Source organism: Lepus europaeus, chromosome 10 (assembly GCF_033115175.1).
Source record: "Lepus europaeus isolate LE1 chromosome 10, mLepTim1.pri, whole genome shotgun sequence".
Lineage (NCBI taxonomy): Eukaryota > Metazoa > Chordata > Mammalia > Lagomorpha > Leporidae > Lepus > Lepus europaeus.
Genome location: NC_084836.1, coordinates 120971958 through 120987750, shown reverse-complemented (window position 1 = coordinate 120987750; position 15793 = coordinate 120971958). Strand labels below are relative to the sequence as shown.

At 61.3% G+C, this 15793-nt stretch overlaps 1 protein-coding gene across 1 annotated transcript in view; it reads left to right on the top strand.

The window, feature by feature from the left end:
• The first annotated feature begins 2125 nt into the window (after positions 1-2125).
• The window catches only part of BMP7 (bone morphogenetic protein 7), an 81083-nt gene continuing 67415 nt past the window's right edge, over positions 2126-15793 (top strand). The window contains exon 1 of the mRNA XM_062202404.1: positions 2126-2543. Coding sequence (XP_062058388.1) covers positions 2126-2543 — 418 coding nt within the window. The remainder of the gene's footprint in view (positions 2544-15793) is intronic.

Here is a 15793-nt window from a genome sequence, read left to right as displayed (position 1 = left end):
CTGCTGCCCTTCTGTCCCCAAACCTTGCTGAGAGCTTCCCGGTTGTCTCCCCCCAGAGGCCGCCACCAGGGCTGGCCCGCTGCCGTGACCTTCTGCCCAACACCGTGCCTGGCCCCACCATTTTCAAGATCTGGTGCAAAGTGAGAACGGGGGCGGGGGGACCTTGCCTCATTCGTAGATGATTAAGAACTACACTGTGGTGACAGCAGGGCAGGAAACCCAGCGTGGCTGTCCAGCTGCAGCCCATGCAGCCCGCTGACGCCCAGTGCTCCACAGTCCTGTGTGGACGCAGAGCAGGTGTGTGTGTGGGGGTGCAGGCCCAGCTGTGGGCGGGGGCCCTGGGGGGGGTGCAGGCCCAGCTGTGGGCGGGGGCCCTGGGGGGTGCAGGCCCAGCTGTGGGCGGGGGCCCTGGGGGGGTGCAGGCTCAGCTGCAGGCAGGGGCTCGGGACCAAGCCCGTCCTGCAGGCTGTGGCATGGAGCGAACAGCCAGGGCTGCAGACCCGTGTCCTCTCTCCTGCCTGGCCTCTGGCCTCTTTGTCCACCGTGGGGTTCTGGGGGCACAGAGAGACGAGGCAGGAGCCCTTCAGCTGCCAGGAACTCCACGGACTCCGAGCCCCCAAGTGAGGCTCAGTCAGAGCCCCCCCCCAGAGGAAACAAACCCCATCTCCAAGCTCAATCCTCGCTGAGCACCCCACACTCCCCCGGGAGCCTCCATCCAGGAGGGGGCAGAGCTGAGGTTGAACTCCCCCCCCCCACTGCCATCAGGGTGAGCCTGAGCCCGGGGTGGGGGGAGGGCCGCTGGCGGGTTCCCAGGGGGCTGGGTCCTGTGGGACAGGGTGGACGACACAGCATCCTTTACTGATAGGAGAGGAGGGGGAGAAAGGTTGGGGGTGGGGCCCCAGGTCACCACCTGCTGCTGTCTGCTCCTCCCTGGGCGAGGTGGACGGTAGCAGGGCTGGGGCTTTCAGACCCCAAACCGAGGGAGGTGGGGGAGAGCTCCCTGGCTCACGCGACTCTCACTTGTTCATTCCGCGAAGGCTGGCCGCAGCACGGGGGTCCGGGCGCTGGGCTCCCAGGGCGTCGCGGCTCTAAGCGGGGCAGACGGCGCAGCAAAAAGAGCGCAGTTACGCACAGTGAAAGAAATTAAGGAAAAGAGAACAAAGTGGGTGGGGCCCAGGAGAGGACGCGGCTCGCCAGGGCGTTGGGAGCGGGAGCCCCGGGCAGAGGGAGAGGCAGGCCCCCGGGAGGCGCCCAGGCCAGCGGGGCTGAGGACCAGGCGGAGCCCGGGCCGCCGCCTCCCGGAAAGCCTGCGCCCTCCGCGCCGTCCCCGGCTTTTCCCAGCGCAGCCCGACCTCCGTCGCTCCCGCCCGGGGCCTCCTTTCTTGCCCCCGAGGGGGCAGGGCCGGCCTGGGGTCCTCCCTCCGCGTCCCGCGCGGTCGGGTCCCGCGGCGGGCGCCCGGTGGCCACTCGGTCAATATTTGCCGAGCGCGCTGGAAGAATGAATGAACCCATTGGGCACAGCTGGGGGGAGGGCGGGGCCGAGGGCAGGTGGGAGGCCGGCCCGGGAGGGGCCGGGCAAGCCCGTCCTCCGCCTCCCGGCTCGCAGGCCCCAGCGCGCACCGCTCCGGGGCTCCGGAGGCGGCCTCTGGGGCGATCAGGGGCGCGCGGGGCTGTGAGCGCGAGCCGGGGCCTCGCTCTCCCGCCGGGGGTCGGCAGAGGGTGGGTCGCGGCCGCCCAAGGCGAAAGCAGCCGGAGGAAGGAGCGCTCGCCCGCCCGCCGCCTCGCCGCCTCCCCGGCGCTCGCTCTCGGGACGCCTAGGTTTGCTGGCTGCTCCTCCCACCCGCGCCCGCCTCCTCGCTCGCCTGCTCGCTCGCTCGCCGGAGCTGGTTTCCTAGCCGTGCGGTGCGCCCGGACGAGTGCGGGGCGACGGGCCCGGGGCCAGCGCGGAGCAGGGTGGGGGGCGGGGGTCGGGGCAGAGCGCAGCCGGCCGGGGAGGGGCCATGTCTGGCGCGGGCGCAGCGGGGCCCGTCTGCAGCAAGTGACCGAGCGGCGTGGACGGCCGCCTGCCCCCTCTGCCACCTGGGGAGGCGCGGAGCCTGGTGCCCGGAGCCCGCGAGCCGGCGCGATGCACGTGCGCTCGCTGCGAGCCGCGGCGCCGCACAGCTTCGTGGCGCTCTGGGCGCCCCTGTTCCTGCTGCGCTCCGCCCTGGCCGACTTCAGCCTGGACAACGAGGTGCACTCCAGCTTCATCCACCGGCGCCTCCGCAGCCAGGAGCGGCGCGAGATGCAGCGAGAGATCCTCTCCATCTTGGGCTTGCCGCACCGCCCGCGCCCCCACCTCCAGGGCAAACACAACTCGGCGCCCATGTTCATGCTGGACTTGTACAATGCCATGGCGGTGGAGGAGAGCGGCGGGCCCGACGGCCAGGGCTTCTCCTACCCCTACAAGGCCGTCTTCAGCACCCAGGGCCCCCCTCTGGCCAGCCTGCAAGATAGCCGCTTCCTCACCGACGCGGACATGGTCATGAGCTTCGTGAACCTCGGTGAGTGAGGGCAGGGCGGCCGTGTGCGTCTCCGGTGGGGGCGCCTCGGCCCGGGGAGGGGGCCGCTCCGCCCGTCCAGCGCGCCCATCTTTCCGCTCGTGGCCGGTTGCAACGCGGCAGCTGCTGTCTCCGGGTGTCCGAGCCCTCGGCCCTAGTGGACCCAAGCCGTGTGCACCCTCAGGTAGGGCGGACCGGCCTCAGCTGGCCTGTGCGAGTTGCTGGGAGGGAGGGAGGGACCGACCGGACCGGAGCCCCCTCGGCGTTAGGTCACCCGCCGGGCCGCGGCTCAGTTCAAAGCGCCGGGGCTGGGTCATGTGAGCCGTCCCGGGCCGGCGCGGCCCCGCGCTACCTGGATTTAAAGGACCGCGCTCGGGGAAGCCGCCTTCCCGCCCTCCCTCGGCTCCTCTCCCCGCAGCTGGGCCCTGGCACCGCGGAAGTCGCCTTCCCTCGCCGCCCCGGCGAGCCCTACCTGTGCCCTCGCGGCGCGCCAGCCTGGGCGAGCCGCGCGCTCCGAGCGCCTCTGGGCCCCTCTCCCGGCCGCCGGGCGCCCCCTCGGCCCGGGCTCCCACGGCCGCAGCTGGGGAAGAGCCGTTGCCATTGCGAGCTTTCTATTTTAAATATGTAATGATAGGTCCCGGGCGGGCAGAATCCATTTTCAGCGTTTATCACGTGTGGCGCGCAAACCACCGGTTCTGGCGATTGGGTGGCGGGCGGTCTCGGTGCAGACACGGCCGGGGGCGCCCGGGGCCCCCGGTTCCCGGCCCCAGCTGCCGGGAGGCGCGGTGGGGGCGCGCGAGGCACGCACCAGACTCGCACAAACTCACCCCCGGCAGCGCGCTCTGAGCGCCGAGGATCAAATATTTGGTTTCCGAGATAACACGCCCCGGTTAGCCGCTTTTATCCTACGTGTGCGCCGCGCCGCGAAAACCCAAACCAAGTCGGGTTAAGAGACCCACGGCCGCGGGCGCCGTCAACCAGGAAGCGAGGGAGACCGAAGCCCGCGTTGGGCACCGGGGCGCGTATGGCGGCGGCTGGGGGGCGCCCCGGGAAGCGTGGATCCGCCTCCCGGGCTTCCCGCTCCAGATAAGGTCCCTGAAGTTCCCGGGAGGCCATTGTCTGCCCTTAATAATGGCCAAGATCAAGTTGGGAACTGGAGCTTCCGCGGAGAGGGGGTGGAAGGGTCAGATGGCAAAATAACTTCGGGAAAGTTTAAATGCCGCGCTGCCGCCAGTTCAAGGGGGAGGCGGCGTCCTGGGTTTTGATCGAGAGGAATTCTCGGGGACCCTGGGGTGGCAGGGAGCAAGGTGCAGGCCCCGAGGGTCACATGGGTGCTTGTCCCACTGGGACAAGATCTGAGAGCGCAGTGGGGCTGGTTTCCTCCTGCGATTTTCTTTTCCTGTTTGTCTTTATTGAAAGCAACATTCTGAATGTGTACATACAAGTCGATGAAGGCACTTGGAGCTCTGTGGTCCTCCAGGGCCGTGTCTCAGGTGGGGTTTGTGAGGTCCTGGGTTCTGTTGTGTGCCGGTGGCGACCACAGAGTGCGGCATCCCAGGTCCCGGCAGCTGCCCCCGGAGCTTGGCCGGGGTCATTAAAGAAGTATCGGTAATCCCCAGCTCCTGTCCAGGGATCTGGAAAACCCAGCAGAAAGTACCCAGTTGCTCAGGCACAGGCAGCATGGCCGGCCCCGGCAGAAGAGCTGGGTTGCTGTGTGGGGGCCCCCGGACACTTGGCTGCACCGCCCCCCTCCTGGCAGCGGGAGCAAGCCGAGACCTGTCTGGGAAGGCCGCAGCTGGGTGGCTTTCCTCTGGCTGCACACACACCTTTCAGTCCACGGCTTTCATCTTGAAGGCACAAAGACCTGCTTGTCTGAGCCTCTTAATCAGCGGGGCTGGCTCTGGGCTTTGTGGACGCTCCCGCAACATCACTCCACATGAGAGGGCAGAGTGCACGGGGTTGTTTTCTTTCGCTCTCTGTCCCTAAGCTCGCGGTAACGAGGTGGCTGAAGACCTGGGCTGCAGCCTGGCTGGACGCTGCCTGTGGACGCCTCCAAGGTCGGCCTTTAATTTCTGCGCAGTGACAGCACGGGGGTAAACTCCCTGTCTCTTTTGATCTACTGCGAGGCGCTGGCTCGGAATTTCTCCATAGGAGGGACTTCCCGGGGGACTGGGGAGGGCCGGGGGCTTGTTCAGGCACTTGGATGGCGGAGAAGGACACTCTGTGTTTTCCTGGGGTTGCAGGTCACCGTGATGTGTGATACACAAAGTTTTCTCCAGGACAGTTGATCCTGACACTTCACCTAGGGGAGAGGAAGCACTCATTCATCTGAAATTGTCGCTCGTTCTCATCACAGAGGGGCTCTGGGGGCCCTGGGCGAGGATCTGGGGGGACGTGGGGGCAGGCGGCCTTCCCCCAGGGCCCCTCCCCCAGCGCATACCTCCGCCGCCCTGCAGGCCACGTGCGTGCGTGGGGGACCCCTGCCCGAGTTCTGAAGCCTTTTGCAGGCCTGGTGCCTTAATTCTTCCTTCTGTGTGCAGCCAAACTGGTTTTCGTTCCTCTTGGAATTCAAGTGGTTTGCCAGGCCGAGTGGGATCCGGACTGGAGGGGAACTGGGGGGGGCGGGATTTACGACAAAACCAGGTGCTGGGAATGAGGACTCGTGGCTGCCCCTCTGAGCAGGGACCCCTTTGCAACGCACCCCCGGCCCAGCCTCAGCCCCTTACGCTCGACGGCGGGCTCTGTGAACTGGTTTGGATTAACAAGCCCCCGACTCCTCCGTGCAGACCGAATTTTGGAATTCAAAACAGGCTGCCCTGTCTCCAACAGTCCCTAGGCCAGTGCGATTCTGCGGACTGGCCCTGGCCCGGCCCCTCGCCGCTCACCGCGCCTCCTTGGGAAGAAGCCGTCGGGCGGGCAGCTTGCTTGCTCTCTTCTGAAGGAGCCGGCACGGGCCGGGTGGCTCCGGAGGAGTGCCGTTTGTTTCATCTTCGAGATGAAATGAAAAAAAAAAAAGGGGGGGGGGGGAGTTGGAAACCCGACATGATTGGAGTCAGCGTAGAAAAGTGGCTTTGTGGAGACGGCCGGAGCAGGCGCGGGCTGGGCAGTTGGATTTTTGCTTTGTAACATCTGGCCGTCCGTTTTGTTGACAAGTGTTTGGCATTAAGATGGTTCCTCTTGCCCCTTATGAACAGGCCCTACCACTGTAGAGTATTAGAGAAAGATTCTGTTACAGTTTAAAAATTTCCTTCAGGGAGTGCTTCGCGGGAGCGAGCGCGCTGCAGGCATTTGCAGCTGTAACCTGGCTTGTGTTAAAATTTGGAAGGGGCTGCTCCGCATTCCAGCGCGGCCCTCACTGGTGAGCAGCCAGAGGTTAATGTAGATGTCATACAGGCTTCCCCCTTCTCTCTCTCTCTCTCTGCACAGCGCCTTTGCTGCGGGGACGCACCGGCAGCTGTGTTTTTAGGAACCCTTTCCAAATCACTTCTTTGAAACCTGGTGTTCCTGCTTCCATACATCAAAGATTTGCGTCCCCCCTGCAAAGGACGTACGTGACCCAGATTTGAACTGTTTGGGTCCTGGGTGCCTTTCTCTTCTGCTCTCGAGGCAGGTGAGGGCTGAGCCCCGGCTGCCGGCTTGGGTGGCCCTGTTGGGTTTTTATCCCAGGTCTGGCATTCGGTGGCAAAGTGTGGCATCCACGGACGGGGAAGGGAGGTGGCCTGGATGAAAACCAGGGCTTCAAAGGGGCGGCGTGGCTCTTTGAATGCGTGGAGGGAGGAGACTGCTTCCGAGACGCAGCCCCGGAGAGCTGCGGCCCTCGGCGTGGTAGGCTGTGGAGCCTCTGCCCAGATAAACACAGCTGGCGGTCCGTCCCCTGGCCACCGGCATGCCTGTGCCGTGAGCGAATCTCACGTGTCCACTGAGCTCAGAGACAAGTGATGACTTCATTCCAGGGAGAGTCCCGGCTAAGCTGATTGATCACCGCTATCGCTTTAATATCTCCCCACCCCCACTCGGTAAGGTCATATTTGGCCCACTGCGAGAATCACAGTGTCCCGGCTCTGCCCTGTCTCCACCCTTCCCCGGCCTGCCCCTCGGTGTAACCAGCCGAGCAGTTTTGAATGGAGAGCCCCTTGTGCCAGGCTGCTGGCCACGCTGACTCCTGCGGGCTCCCTCTGCAGACTTGGCTGGGGGCGCTTGGCCGAGACACGGCCCCTAGAGGCTCCCTGGCAGTCACGGGGTGAGGGCGCGGGCGGGGGTGTGCGGAACCTGTCGCGCTGTCGTGGGAAGGAGCGTGAAGGTCAGCCTTGGCCGCGTGGTGCTGGGTGAGCTCTTCAGCTGTGTGCACTTGTTCTCCAAGTGTCAAGTCCCTCTGGTAAAATCAATAGATCGAATCGCACGACCCTCTGCTTTTAATTAGTTTAAATCAAACGCGCCGGTGTCTCCATGGGGCGAGGAATTACCAATATTTACATAGAAACTGTTAATTTGTGGAGAAAATAACACATTTAGCTTCACACATTTAAACTGCTCCAAGTTGATGGATCCCAGATCGACCAGGACACGAGGTGGGGAGGGGGTGACGTCACCAGGGTGAGGGAGCCAGGGGAGACCCCTGTGAGGTGGCGCACAATGGGCACAGCTGTGAACGTGGGGCCAGGGGGTTCCTACTGCAGGTCGGAAGCATCGAGCTCGCCCACGTCACCTAAAACCCCTTCTCTTGTTTTTGTTTAAAAAGATTTATTTTTATTTATTTGAAAGGCACAGTTACAGAGAGAGAGAGAGAGATGATCTTCCATCCGCCAGTTCACTCCCCAGATGGCCGCAACACGAGGGCTGGTCCACACTGAAGCCAGGAGCCAGGAGCTTCCTCCAGGTCTCCCACGTGGGTGCAGGGGCCCAAGCTCTCGGGCCATCTTCCGCTGCTTTCCCAGGCCATTAGCAGGGAGCTGGATTGGAAATGGAGCAGCCGAGACTTGAACCAGCGCCCATGTGGGATGCCGGCACAGCGTGGGCCCTGCTTCTGTCTAGCGTTCTTGAGAGATCGCGAGGCTGGCTAGTGCTTTGGGGTTGTCTGAGTCTGCTCTGGGGCTGCAGGCCCCCCGTCCTGGGCAGCTCAGGGCCCAGCGCCTTCTTTCTTCCCCAGCATCCAGCGCTTTTCCTTCCACTTCCCGAAACGGTTGGGAGAGGCGGTGGGGTTTGCTCAGTGCCTTCCATCCCAGGTTGAGCCGCTCCGTGTGAGCCAGCTTCGTGTTGAGCTGGGAGCGAATCCCGGGTTTCGCAGCCAATGGCATTTGACAAAAAATACCTGACCACGACGCGACTTGGTTTTTCTTAATATGGGACAGATATTTCCTGGGGAACCTTCCCCAGCGAAGTGGCCGTGCCTGTGAGCACCGGGGCTGCGTGCGTCTCCCGCTCTCTGGGTAGAGTGTTTATGATGGGGAGGGGGTCCTAGGAGTACCTGCAGTTTGACACTTCCTGGGGGGGGCCTTGGAGGAGCACGTGCACGCGGTCCCCTCCTCTCGGCACTCGTGTCGGCAGGCGTTGCGGGGAGGCGCGCGAAGCCCGCTCTGATCCCCGTGGAGTGGATTGAATTAATGACAGCTCCGAGTGCACCGGTTTTAGGGTAATTGCTTTATTGTTTGGGAGCTGGGGTGCTTATAATCCGGTTCCTGTACAAACATGTTTAACGTGTGTTAATGCATTTCCAAACCAGAGCCTCTCGGCACAGCCCTGCTTCTCATTAATTGATGTCGGTAGCATGGTACAGTATTTCAAAGGGCTGGCCAAGTCTGAACTGTGTTTCCAATTTCCTCCCTTTCCTGTGTTTGGAATGCCAATGTTAATTCGTTCCCAGGCAGGAGCGGGGGCTGCCAGCCGCGGCTTTCTCTGAAGGGCTTCTCCGTGAAGCCTTCCAGCCCTCGCCCAAACGCGGGGCTGCCCAGCCGTTGTCCTAACACTTTGCAGCTCATTCCGGGTGATCTATGGAGCCGGGGCTGGGGGGCCTCGCTGCCTTGTGACGGCCATTCTCGGTGACGGTGGTGGGCGTGGCCTGGCAGGGGAGACGGGGCACATGAACACGACTCTCTTTCCACATAGCCTGAACACGGGTGTCTGTTTCCACTATGGTTGCGCGTCGGCTGTGTGGCCTTGGGCAAGTTTCTGAAGGTCTCTAATTTGTCTCCTTGTGTAAAGGCTGGGTGATAATCCCCCCTCAGCAGATTCTCCCACAGAGCCCGGCACGCAGTAGGTGCCCCGCACATGGTAGCTCTTGTTTTTTTCTTTTTTTTTTTTTTTAAGGTGGCCGGATTGCTAGTCATTTTGGGATGTCAGGCTAAATTGCAGTGTTTAAGTATCTCATCTTAAAATACTGCTTGTAAGGCACCCATGTGATGTCAAAGATGATGGAGGTGCGTCGTGGGGATGCTCCGAGGTCGACGAAATTGGAACGAACGCGCCAAGGTCACTTGAAGACAAACAGTAGACTTGCTCTTGATTTTAGCATCTAAGGTGATTTAGACATTTTACTCCTTGGGAGCCTGGAACTGAGTTAAGGAGTAAGCAAGAAGTATCCGTACAATCTTTGCAACTGGAAATCAGAAATCGCTCCCGAATAAAGAAAGGCTAGTTTAAAAAAAAAAAAAGTCGCATCACTGGAGCATTCTTCCCGCCCCTTTCTGGAAGACGGTCAAAGTACAAATTGTCTTCTCTCCAAGGGAGTGATGGCCCAGAGCGCTCATTAACAGAGTGGCACGGCTTCCCTGCTCTAGCGGAGCAGGTGCAAGGCTGGGCCTGGGCTCCCCGAACAAGGCCCTGGAGGCTGCAGCCCGGGGGACGCCGCGCTGGGCCTTCTCAAAGCTTCCCATAGGCTCCCCCCGGCCCTCTCCCAACGACTAGGATCCGCCGCGGCGAGTATTAAGTTTCCCGGCATCTCCGAGGTCACGTGTCCTATCACATCTTTATCTCCCGAGTGGCTTTCGAGTTCCCATCTTTTGTTGTCTGGCTTAATGAAATTTGGCTGTGAACAGAAACTTGCACTGTTTCCAAAACGGAGGACGTGCCTGGTTTGACGCGTTGGGTTTAGGCCTGCGCCGTCTTGTAATTTCAGCCTCTCCGTTGCTTTCATGTAGTTTGGGAAAAGAAAAACGGAGCAATCTAAGCGCCCCACCTGCCGGGGGGCCACTGAACGTCCCCGCGCCCACCCGCCCAGCCGCTGAGCGCGCACACCGAGGCGGACGAGGGTTCTGGTGGTCCCCACTGCCTGTGCTTTGCTACAGGAGCTCTGGCTGCCCCCGTCTGCCTGGCAGGGCTCTCGCCGCGTGGAAGGAGCTCGGGTACTGGCCACCGTGTGCCTGAATGGACCCAGAACTCTAGGCAGCATCCTCTGAAGTGTTTGTTTTCAATTCCCACCAGTAAATGTCTGAGCGCACACCCTAGCTGGAAGTGTTCCCCGACTACGGCGCTGTTAGGATCGTTCGTATTTATACATCAGAGGATGGACACAGGTGCCCAGGTGGGGCAGGAAAGACGAAAACATAACATTTCCATGTCACTAATTAAGATACATTTCAGCCGCTTCGTCAATGCAGTTTTAGTTAATGCACTTTAATTAATAGACAATATACGTCCAATTAGCTTTGCTGTCACTAGAATCGGCCAGGGGATGGAGTGTTCTTTGATGTTTCTCTAAGCCACGGTTTAGCCGTTCGGGATCACTGAGCTAATGATCTGGCCCCTGGTCGGGCTGGTTTGACCCCCAGCCCAGTCAGCACGGATGAAGCTCCCCGCAGTCACAAAACCCGTGACCTCGGGAGCGTGGAATCCGAGGGCTGACTTTCGCTTGCAGGGAGTTCTGGTTCTGTCCTGGGCTGGTGGGGCTGGTGGTGGCAGTGAGGTTTGGAGGGAGGCTCGCGCCCCCACAACGTCACCGCCATGGTGCGTGGTGGGGAACAGATGTGAACTGTACACTGGCTTTTTTTTTTAAGATTTATTTAGTTATTTAAAAGGCAGTAACAGAGAGGGAGAGGCAGAGGCAGAGACAGATGGAGAGAGAGAGAGAGAGAGAGAGAGAGAGGTTCACTCCCCAAATGGCCGCAATAGCCAGGGTTGGTCCAGGGTGAAGCCAGGAGCCAGGAGCTTCCTCTGGGTCTCCCACGTGGGTGCAGGGGCCCAAGGACTTGGGCCATCTTCTGCTTTCCGGAGCACATTAGCAGGGAGCTGGATTGGAAGTGGAGCACCTGGGACTCGAACTGGTGCCCACATGGGATGCCGGCGCTGCAGGCAGCGGCTTTACCCACTACACTACAGCGCTGGCCCCTGTGCATTGGCTTTTAAAATTTACACCTGGGGTGTGTGTTTGGCGTAGAGGGCCAGATGTCGCTTTGGATGCCCACATTCCATACCTGGGTACCTGTTTTTTTTTTTTTTTTTTTTTTTAAGATTTATTTATTTATTTGAAAGTCAGAGTTACACAGAGAGAGGAGAGGCAGAGAGATAGCGAGGTCTTCTGTCCACTGGTTCACTCCCCCAGTTGGCCGCAAGGGTCAGAGCTGTGCCGATCCAAAGCCAGGAGCCAGGAGCTTCCTCTGGGTCTCCCATGAAGGTGCAGGGACCCAAGGACTTGGGCCATCGTCTACTGCTTTCCCAGGCCATAGCAGAGAGCTGGATTGGAAGAGGAGCAGCTGGAACTAGAACCGGTGCCCATGTGGGATGCCGGCACTGCAGGCGGCGGCTTTACCTGCTACACCACCCATCGTTCTTGAAGTTTGCTGAGCAATGATCATCCTAGCATCTTTCCTGCACCCCAGCGAATCCGTCTTGCCTCCGCCCGAGCGCCTGCATCGTCGGATGAGGCAGTCCCGTGGTCAGTGAGCACGTCCCCACGTGGGAGGTGGCCCCTGGCATCTTTAGGGCTTGGCTTCCAGAGGGCCCAGCTCCAGCGGCTGTCCCCACCGAGGAGGCGGGAGGGGCAGCCCTGAGGTCTGGCGCTGAGCGGAAGAGGGGCCTTCTCGGCACTGCCTGTCCCTGCGGGAGCTTGGGGGGCTGAGTCAAGAACTTGACTTCAGAGACGCCCTGGTCGTCTCGGGGCGTCCCCAAGGTCGCTCGTGGCGGGGCGCAGGGTGCAGATCTCAGCGGCGGTGGCACCTTCGTCACTGCCATCGTTGCCAGGTGCCTCCTTTCCCCTCCCGCGTCAGCTCGTGCGGCTGGGACTGTGGCCCGGCAGGGAATCCCGCCCTTGCCCAGTGCAGCGCCGTCCTGCCAGGCTGCACCAACAGGGAGGGGCCGTGGAGGGCACGGGGACAGAAGTCGAGGCCATGACCCTGGCCTGAAGATGAGATGAAGAGAAGCAGGCACACACCTTACCCTTCGGCTGCTCACCCCCTCTCCTCTGCCTTGTGGCTTAAAAACCATTTTCAGGGTAAAGGCCCCCCCATCCTGGCCCAAGAGACCACGTGCAGGGTCCCTGATGCGATGCGTGTGCACCCGACACCTGCTCCAAGGGATATGCCAGCAGCAGCTGGAACTTGGTGCTTGTTTATTTTAGTATTTATTTATTTATTTGAAAGGCAGAGTTACAGAGAGGCAAAGGCAGAGAGAGAGAGAGAGAGAGAGAGAGAGAGAGAGGTCTTCCATCTGCTGGTTCACTCCCCAGATGGTCACAACGGCCAGAACTGAGCCAATCTGAAGCCAGGAGCCAGGAGCTTCCTCTGGGTCTCCCGTGTGGGTGCATGGGCCCAAGGACTTGGGCCATGCTCTACTGCTTTCCCTGGTCATAGCAGAGAGCTGGATTGGAAGTGGAGCAGCCGGGTCTTGAACCGGTGCACATATGGGATGCTGGAGCTTCAGGCCAGGGCGTTAACCTGCTGTGCCACAGCACCGACCCCATGAAAACATTTTAAAATTATTTTTATTTATTAGAGAGGGTGAAAAAGAGCACTCCCATCTGCTGGGAGCGCCCACTGCTGGGGGCTGGGCCAGGCCCCAGCTGCCCTGAGGTGAGGACTCAGTGTGCGTCTCACGTGAGTGGCAGGAGCAGGACTGCTGTTTCCTGGGAGCTCATCAGGAAACGGGGCGGGAGAGGAGCCGGGACTCGAACCCAGGCATCCCAAGCGCTCGGCCAAATGCCCACGCTGGGGAGGAACGCCAAGGGATTCTACGCGTTCCTTTCTTTCCATGATGACCCCGCAGCAGGAAGTGCAGTGTGGTACTGGGCAGGAGAGGCCATCCCTGGAGACCCGGAAGCCATAGCTGAGACCAGCGCCCCGAGGGGCCCGAGGTGCCCGTGGCGGGAGCTGGGGCAGGGCCCAGGGTGTGCCAGGGCTGGGCGGCTTCCCTTCTGAGAGCCTGCCCCACCAGGAAAAGGCAGCAGGCGCCACCCTCACTCTGCATGTCTGTGACGCTTTGCCCTGCAGAAATTCCTGCAGTTTTTCTCCAAGCAACCAGAAAAGCCCCCTTTGCAGCGCTGCCCCCGCCGGCCGGCACGCAGCGGCCAGGTCCTCTTGGTGGGGCCACCATCCGCAGGGCTTGGGGCTGGGGGAGCTGCCCCCGTGGGCCCCAAAGGCCAATACCGCATCCACCTACAGAGCCCCAAGCTGGGCGGGGCCCACGTGGCGCGGGGGAGCGGGGAGCCGGCTCCGCGGGCAGTGCTCCTCCGGCCCTGAACTCCGTGCGGCGGCCTGGCCGGCCTCTGCCCCTTCTCGGGTTGCATTTTCTGACCGCCTCGACCTGCAGTCTGCAGAGAGGGGAGCCCTTAAAAATCAGCGGGGCCGTGGAACCTTCCGGGGCCAGTAAATGTTTATGGGATGGAGGCACTGGTTGGTCATTTCCTTCAGGAGGAAACAATAAATGCGATGGCTTTGCCTTTTACCCACTCAAACCCTGAGCGCCTAATTATCTTAATATGCAGGCGGGGAGCCCGCAGCGTGGCCGGGGTCGGCGGCCGCGAGTCTCTGGGTATCTGGCGGCCTGGGAGCTGCCCTTCTCCTTTGTCATGAGAGGTCAGCTTTAAATGTTTTTAAAAAACATTTGTTTGTTTATCTGAGAGGCAGAGTCTCTCTCTCTCTCTCTCTCTCTCACACACACACACACACACAGGGAGAGAGAGAGATCCGTCTTCTAGTTGCTGGTTCACTGCCCAAGTGCCCACAGCAGCTGGGGCTGGGCCAGGCTGAAGCCAGGAGCCAGGAGCTCCATCCGGGTCTCCCACGTGGGTGGCAGGGGCCCAAGCACTTGAGCCGTCCCCTGCTGCCTCCCAGGTGCGTGAGTGGGGAGCTGGATGGAAAGTGGAGGAGCGGGGACGTGAACCGGGGCTCTGCCATGGGACGTGGGCATCCCACGTGGCGTGGTAACTGCCGTGCCACAATGCCCGCCCCTGGGCAGTGCTCCCGGCCTGGGCACTGGGGACTGCTGTGGGCATCCCAAGCAGCGTTAGGGCAGCATTTGCTGGTCCCTGACCGTCGCCCGCACCCCTCCACTCACCTGTGACAACCAAAAGCATCCCAGGTGTTGCTGCATGTCCCCTGGGAAGCAAATCTCCCCGGTGGTGGTGGCGGAACTGGGATTCAGGGCGACTCAAGTCGGGGTTCCTGGCCCGCGGCGGTGAGTGGGAAAAGCCTTTGCGGGCCGATTTCCAGTCGAAGGAGCACGGGTGGCAACCAGGACGCGAGCCCCCTCCCAGGAGCCTCTCCTGGGTCTGAAACCCCGGAGGTCAGCAGGGAGGCAGCGTCTTTCTAGAACTGAAGAAACCTCCCTGCCCAGGAGGAGGGGGGAGACTGCCGCTTACCCGGCCCTCCCTTGTGGCGGCTGGCTTGTTCGTGGTGGGGGGAGTCAGGACAGGGAGGCCTGCTGGCTCCGGACCACGGCCCGCAGCCCAGGCCGGCCCAGCTTGGGAGCTGAGGATGCCTCCAAAGGGAGAAGACTCGATGTCCCGGCCTGCGGAGGTGGTGGGAGAGGCCGATTCCGGGGTCTGCAGATACGGGTGCACAGGCACTTGCTCCTCCGCCTGCATCGTCCCCACACCCGGACACCCGTCCCTGGCCCCTCACGGAGCTGTGCGGTGACTCCGAAGGGCGCTCCCTGCCCCTGGCCACCCACAGGGCTCCTCGGGGTCTCCGCATGACTCCTTCCCCTCCCCCGGGGACGTTGCTTGCGATGTCTGTGTCCCAGGTTCTGATTCTGCAAATTTTCTTTTCTTTAAAGATTTATTTATTTATTTATTTATATTTATTTATTTATTTTTGATAGGCAGAGTGGATACTGAGAGAGAGAGACAGAGAGAAAGGTCTTCCTTTGCCGTTGGTTCACCCTCCAATGGCTGCTGCGGCCAGCACACTGCGCTGATCCGAAGCCAGGAGCCAGGTGCTTCTCCTGGTCTCCCACGGGGTGCAGGGCCCAAGCACTTGGGCCATCCTCCACTGCACTCCCGGGCCACAGCAGAGCTGGCCTGGAAGAGGAGCAACCAGGATAGAATCCAGCGCCCCGACCGGGACTAGAACCCAGGTGCCGGTGCCGCATAGCAGAGGATTAGCCTGTTAAGCCACGGTGCCGGCCTATTTATTTATTTTTTTGACAGGCAGAGTGGATAGTGAGAGAGACAGAGAGGAAGGTCTTCCTTTTTGCTGTTGGTTCACCCTCCAATGGCCGCTGCAGCCGGCACACCGTGCTGATTCGAAGTCAGGAGCCAGGTGCTCATCCTGGTCTCCCATGGGGTGCAGGGTCCAAGCACTTGGGCCATCCTCCACTGCCTTCCCGGGCCACGGCAGAGAGCTGGCCTGGAAGAGGGGCAACCGGGATAGAATCCGGCCCCCCAACCGGGACTAGAACCCGGTGTGTCGGCGCCGCAAGGCGGAGGATTAGCTTGTTGAGCCATGGCGCCGGCCCTTTAAAGATTTATTTATTTGAAAGGCAGAGTTAGAGAGAGAGAGAGAGAGAGAGAGAGAGAGGTGTTCCATCCACTGCTCCACTCCCGCAGTGGCTTCTCCGGCTGGGGCCAGGAGCCAGGAGCTTCATCCGGGTCTCCTGCATGGGTGCAGGGGCCCAGCACTTGGGCCATCATCTTCCTCTGCCTTCCCAGGCCACAGCAGAGAGCTGGATCGGAAGTGGAGCAGCCGGGTCTTGAACCGGTGTCCGTATGGGAAGCCACATTGCAGGCAGCGGCTTTACCTGCTGACCCAGCACTGGTCCCTGGCCAGTTTTTGCCCCAAGCGTCTCAGGTGGTCATTAGGACTTTGGCTCTGGGGTCATACTGGGGG